General features: G+C 45.2%; 1 protein-coding gene across 1 annotated transcript; it reads left to right on the top strand.

Annotated features, from left to right (window-relative positions):
• The first annotated feature begins 371 nt into the window (after nucleotides 1-371).
• On the top strand, nucleotides 372-5,757 carry LOC149920221 (uncharacterized). The gene is made up of 3 exons (XM_090146130.1): nucleotides 372-410; nucleotides 1,278-1,473; nucleotides 3,650-5,757. The coding sequence occupies exons 1-3, from the start codon at nucleotides 372-374 to the stop codon at nucleotides 5,755-5,757; spliced, it is 2,343 nt and encodes a 780-aa protein (XP_090002256.1).
• The last annotated feature ends 1,304 nt before the right edge of the window (nucleotides 5,758-7,061 follow it).

Here is a 7,061-nt window from a genome sequence, read left to right as displayed (position 1 = left end):
GTGGCAAGGGCATTGGAGATTCATGATCCTTGAGGTCCCATCCAACCCTGGCTATTCTGTGATTCTGTGATTCTGTGAGCCTGAGATAAAGTTTGAATGATACACTGTCTCATTCAATAGAAGCATGCAGATTAGAGAGAAAGTATTAAAACAGAATCACTAAAGTTTGTAGGAGACCCTTCCCACCCTGCACATTGCTTTATATGATGAGTAGGTGGTTTGGTAAGGGCAAAATAAAGTCACATGTTAAGTACTAATAAGCCACCATACTTCCACAGATAAGCACGGGAATAGACTATGCCATACATCACCTTACTGAATTTGTCCAAAAGAACAATGACAAAAGGAGTGAAGAAATGTAGCCACCTACCATGGTAAGTGAATCCCCTATCTCTAGCAGCTGTCATTGGGTAAGGCTTTTTGACCTACTGCTCAGTACAATCTTTACAAGCCTTCTCTGAGGTAATTCTTAGAAGGTTGTTTTTGTTGTTGTTTTTTAATCCATCATCCATCATCACTAGCTTACGTTTTCATGCTGATTTTTTTAGAAATATAATTAAGCCAATAAAGGAACTGCTCAGAAATTTTAAAATCATAGCTAAAAACTTAATGGAAGGAAGGCACAAACAGAGCTCCTATTATCCACCTCTAACAACAACATATATTTTGACTGTAAATAATAAAGAGACATATACAAAAACATCGTTATATTTCTTTAAGTTTTCCTTTCATGGAAAAGGAAAATCTAAACTGAATTTTTAAAAAGCAAAAAATTTCTGAAAAGCCAGACCATTCTGATCCTGCTATAGTCTATTTAATATAAGAATCTAAGCGGGGAATTATGTATTTTGCCCAAGATTCTTTGCAGCTGATGAAAATAAATAAATAACACAAGGATGATTTGTAATAGATATTTAAAGACTCGGTAGATACTTTTTTTGTTAGATATTAGAAATTGTATAAGTTGAAAGTTTAAAAATGGCATACTTTTAAACTCTGATGTGACTATTTTTCACTTTATCAATGGCTATTCCTAAGTAAATTAGCAATGAGATGCCTCAGGCTCAGTTTTTTGGCATCTCCTCACAACCAGGATGTAAATCTGAATGAGTTCTCTGGACATTCTGCAGTTACTGATGAGTTTTATTGGCCTTTGGGAGGGTTGATCCCACTCATATGAGAAGCCAAAGCTATCTTTGTCAAAAACTGAACCTACTCTTTCATAGACTTTCTGGATCTTCTTTAATGTTTTCTTATGTGTCTTATTTTATTTACAGCCTTTTGGTGAACATCAAAATTTTGTCCACAGGAAAAGACTGCAGAACCAGAAAACAGATGACTGTGATGAATCTCTGATATTTAATGTATATGTGTTCCTTCTCTGTGTGAAAGCTCAGGACTTGGACCGGCTATTTTCTTCCTTGCTTGCTGCAGCTCTGACAGCGTTTGAAGATACTCACTCCTCTAACTTCTGTCAGATTTGTAATATTTTTAATATTGTAATAGCACCACATTTCCCAAGGCAAGTTGAAAGATTTTATTTTGCTATTCTTCTTAAATATCATTCTGGGCAATGATATCTCTTATAGAAATGTATTTTTTAAGTGGAGTAGTTAAAAAAAATAACAAAAAAAACCAAAAAAAACAGTGAAAAAAAGTAAGATATGAAGTCAAATGATCATTGTCATACAAGAATAAAGCACAATTATTGTGATGTGAATTTAATGCAGTGTGTACTAGGACTTCTGTACCCACCTCCGTGAGATTGAGGTGGACAAAGTAGTTCACCTGAACATCAAATGTCCGAGGGCTGCTCTGAAAATAATGTGTCCTATTTTGTTATGTAGGCTTGTCATGTCAGAGGAGGATGTTGGTAGTATGGAAGTAGATGTTGAACCTTTTGTTAAATGTTGTATTTTGTTAAATGTTTTTGCCATGCAATGGATATGAGTTGACAAGCAATCTGACAAAATGACATCTGACAGGAAAGAGCATATGAAGCAAAAGTGTGTAATTCAGTTCCTTCACGTGGAAAAAATTGCACCCATTGACATTCATTGACACTTCCTGAATGTTAATGAAGACAAAACAATTGAGGTGAGCAGACTGAGGTGGTGAGTGGTATGTTTCAGCAGTGGTGACAATGATGTGAAAGACAAGCCACGTTTCAGACAGCTAAGCAGATATTTATGAGTGCAGCATGCACTCGTACATTGCTGGTAAAAATGCATAGCTAGAGGTGGTTATTATGCTGAAAACTAGAGTTTTGTAGCTGAGAATTTACTCTATCAAATTGTTATTTTCTTCTTTGTATCTGTTGAATTTTCCATGGAAATAAATAGGAAGCATTACTTTCGGAGCAGCCTACTTACCTGTGGCTGAAAATGCTTTGTCGTCTGCCTAGTTGGGCTTCATTTTCTCAAGTTATAAAGTAGCATATCTGCTACAGTGCACTGCTAAAGTATGAGCAGAGAGCATACGCAAAGAGGAAAGATATCAGTGAACATATAAATCTGTACCTCAAAAAAAATGAAAATAAATAAATAAAAAGAATAAAAATCCCCAAAGAAACAGAATTCTAAAAGACCTCTTACCATTAAGCACAAATACCAGCCACTACTGGCTTGACAGTTCAGCTTTCCCTGACAATAGTTTTTCTTGTCCAGATTTATGTCAATATTTATACTCATTAATTTGATAAACCTGTGATTTCCAGGCTGTTGAAGCCAGATTGCACTCAAGTGGTTATATACCAGCCAAATAAAAAAGTGTTAGCAAAGAGATCATTAATTGGCTTCTGTTACCACATACTTTTGTGGATTCCTTCCTCTTTCCCTCCCCCTCAGCCAGCTTCTCTTTCAAAATATCTTTTAAATGTTATTTTATCTTTTTTTTTTTTTTTTTTTTTTTTTTTTTTTTTTTTCCCTTTTAATTCTCTTTGCTTTATCATTATCTCAGGCTTTTACTGGCTTCTATTGTGATGATGGCTCAAAAATCTATTTTCTCAGCCTTGATTTTATTTTCAGCCATTGTTTCTTTACACAATGTTATCTAACAACATTATCTAAATTATCAATTTAATCACCAAAATTCATCATTTAAAAACTGAGCTTTTTATTATTATTATTATTATTATTATTATTTTATTTTATTTTATATTTTTTTTCCCCCCAACCAAGTTGCATTTTCTTCTTCCCTGGTCTACTCATGCCAAAAGATAGTCATTTGGTCTATCACTCAGGATCATCACAGCAAAGTGCTGCTAAGACACTCATTCTTCCTCTTCTCTAGTTTCTTTGGGGCTCAATTGATTCTTTTTACATCATGTACCTGTAGTAGGCGTGGCGAGGAGACGGTGTGTGACGGGGTCAGGTTCCCTATGCTCAGGGCTTGCCAGGTGCTGTCCCATAATAGGACAGCGTGTATGCAAGGGGTGTAGACAAAGCGGGACGAGAATATTTAAGTGCCTGCTACATTTTAATAAACGCCATTTTGCTTCACCTATACTTGGGGTCTGTGTGAGCATTTGGCCCCGACCTGGTATGGGGTTGGTTTCGCTGGCAAAGCAGCATCTTATGGGGTGGAAAACGAATGTTGCAGAGAGAGCGGCAACAAGTGGTGACCCCGACGTGATTCACCCTGTGAGTAGTAGCTGCCCGGCGTGCCCGTAAGGCGGTGGAACCTGTGAGGTGGCGGCAGGTCGCCTACGGAAGACACACTGCGGTGGAACCTGTGAGGTGGCGGCAGGTCGCGTGTGTAACTAAAATTAAGGTATTTTTACATTTTTGTAAAAGTTATTGCGGTAAAACCGTTCCTTCTAAGAAGGAGATTGCGGCCGTGTTATCGCGGCTAGAAAAGGAGGGTGAGCTGGACTCCCCTCAACAGGTGCTCGATTCAAATCGGTGGGACTCACTTACTTCGGCGCTGTGCCAGCGCGCCATGTCCGACCAAAAAGCCTCAGAGCTTAAAACGTGGGGCTTGATACTTGGGGCTCTTAAAGCGGCAAAGGCAGAAGGAGGGTTCGGGGAGGACCGGAGCGTGACGGGGGCTGCCGGGAGCGGGTCTTTGCTTTCTCATAGATCCAGCGAGGCAAAGATGGCGCCGACGGCGGAGAGCGGAGGCGGAGAGACGGAGAAGAAGGAGTCGCCGAGTCAGTCATGTGAGCCGACAGCCCCGCCCTCGCCTTACCCTGCTCCGTCTTTATGCCCTTCTTTGGACAAAACGTCTCAGCCAGAACCGCCCCTTGAAGAACGCGATAGGGCGGTAGGCGGAGCGCGCCCGGGAGGGAGCCCGCGCCGGTGGGGGGGCCCAGTTACTGACTGGGCTAAAATTAAAGAGGTAGCGGAAGAAAAGGGCTTGGCGAATCCAGCTGCGTTTCCGGTTGTGGCCTCAGAAGAGGGCCCAATTTGGGTTCCTCTAGACCCGAAAGGGATCACGAGGGTGCTTGAGGCAGTTGAGAAAAAGGGTTTGAAATCCCCCTTGACAATGAATGCCCTCGAGAACCTTACCGCACTGGGGCCTCTCCTACCCTATGATATAGAGAATTTGATGCGTATGGTTTTGAAGCCGGTGCAGTATACATTGTGGAAGGAGGAGTGGCAGGCCCGGCTTAGACAGTTATTGGTTATAGCGCAAAACGATCCAGCGAACGTATTACATAACTCCGACCTTCAGAGATTGATGGGTAGCGCACCAGGTCTGTTAACTGCCCAGGCACAGGTTATCCACCTGAGACCTGGGGAATTAATTGCTACATCTGACGCCGCTTTAGAGGCGTTTAGAAGGCTCGCAAGGAATGCAGAGCCCTCTACCCCGTGGACAGAAATTACACAGGGCCCCACGGAGTCATTTCAGGATTTTGCAAATAGGCTGATAAAGGCCGTAGAAGGGTCAGACCTTCCTAGGGCGGTCCATAGCCCTGTTATTCTGGACTGCCTATATCAAAAGTCGAGCGGGGACATACGCGCTTTGCTAAGAGCGGCACCGGAAAAGTTTCACACCCCCGGTGAGGCCATCAAGTATATCGTAGAGAAGCAAAAGTCAAATCCGTCTGTGGCAGGCGAGGTTGCTGCCGCAGTGGCTGGGGTGATGATGGCGCGCGGGGGCTTTGGCCATCATCACCCTGGCTATCCGGCAGTGGGTCAAGAGGCTCAAGGACCATGTTATAGGTGCGGCCGGTGGGGCCATGTCAGGGCCCAGTGTAGGGCCAGAATAGGGAGCAACGAAAGTCCAGTATGCCAGTTGTGTGGGAAAAGGGGCCACAAGGCGCCGCAGTGTAGAGCTCGAAGTAGACCGCAGCAGCCTAATAGATCGAGAGGAAGACCGCGTTCGACCGGGGACCTCCCTGTCCGCTTGCAGTTGGGAGACCTGAGCCAGCCTATGGTTGCTTTGTCTTTGGGTTGTGAGGAGCGCCCTCTAGTGAGGGCCACTATTACGATCACCGATCTCCCACCTGGTTCAGCGGGGCCACGGTCCATCTTTGTCACTGCATTGATAGACTCTGGCGCAGATGTGACGGTTATTGCGGAATCCGATTGGCCCTCTACATGGCCTACAGGGGCGGCACAGATGATAGCGGGAGTGGGAGGAACAACGCCCACCCGGAGGTCCGCCCAGAAGATTGAGATTATCGTAATTAATAGGGATGGCTCCCTGGAAAGGCCTGTTCTGCTTACCCCGTTAGTGGCGCAGGTGCCGGGAACCCTCTTAGGGAGGGACTTTCTACGGGGTGTGGCAGCACGCATAACAAATTTATAATGGGGGCCACGATCTGCCAATTGTCGGCGCAGTATGCGATCCCACTGCGCTGGAGACAGGAAGTGCGACCTGTCTGGGTGGATCAGTGGTCCTTACCGACGGAAAAGCTTGTAGCGCTTCACGCATTAGTACAGCAAGAGCTTCGCTTAGGTCATATAGAACCCTCTCTTAGTCAATGGAACACTCCTGTATTTGTGATAAAGAAGCGGTCAGGATCCTATCGCTTGCTGCATGACTTGCGCGCAGTTAACGCTCAGTTAGTGCCTTTTGGTGTAGTTCAGCAGGGTGCGCCCGTACTATCCGCCGTGCCTGCAGGCTGGGGGGTTGTTGTTATCGATTTGAAGGATTGCTTTTTCTCCATACCCCTGGCTGAGCAAGACAGGGAGGCTTTTGCCTTTACGGTTCCTGTCCGTAATAACCAAGGCCCGGCTCGTCGGTATCACTGGCGAGTGCTCCCACAAGGGATGGCGTGCTCTCCCACGATCTGTCAGATAGTGATTGACAGAGTTCTGAGTCCGGTCCGACAGTCCCCTAGGCAGTTCCTCCTGCTGCACTATATGGATGATCTGCTGCTATCATCCCCGACCCCATCGGGGCTCCAGTCATTAGAAGCCCAAGTGGTGACGCTCCTGACATCAGCCGGCTTCACTATTTCTGCTGAAAAGATCCAGAGAGGATCGGGGGTCCAGTTTTTAGGATATCGGCTGGGAGACAAAACTGTCCACCCAGTCGGGGTTGACATCAAACCCCGGATACGCACGCTATGGGATGTGCAGAAGTTAGTAGGAGCCCTACAATGGATTCGAGGGGCACTGGGGATCCCTCCTCGCCTCATGCAGCCATTTTATGAGCAGCTTAAGGGCTCGGATCCAAACGAGGCGCGTTCCATCACGCCCGAAATGGCAGAGGCATGGAAGGAAATAACAGAATCCTGTTGTCAATCGGCTCTGTCTCGATATGATCCTGGAAGGGAGCTGGAAGTGGCTGCCTGTAAATGCGAGAGTGGGGCGGCTGCTGTTATAGGCCATGACTTGGGAGCCAAACCGCAACCATTGTGGTGGCATTTTTCCGTTCAGCCCACGCGTGCGTACTCCTCCTGGCTGGAAATATTGGCTAGGCTTCTTCGTAAGTGCCGTCATACAGCTGTCAGAACCTTTGGACAAGAACCTTCTATTATCTATCTCCCTACATCATTTCGTGATTCTTTACCGCTCCCAGAGCCCATCTTGCTTGCTTTGGAAGGGACGTCAGCTTCCCTCACATTTGCGGACTCGCCCCCTATTTTCGAACTGGCGAGACCATTG

The sequence above is a fragment of the Phasianus colchicus genome, chromosome 1 (assembly GCF_987193195.1).
Source record: "Phasianus colchicus chromosome 1, bPhaCol1.hap1.1, whole genome shotgun sequence".
Lineage (NCBI taxonomy): Eukaryota > Metazoa > Chordata > Aves > Galliformes > Phasianidae > Phasianus > Phasianus colchicus.
Note: the sequence above shows the minus strand (reverse complement) of the source record. Positions and strands in the feature narration are given on the sequence as shown.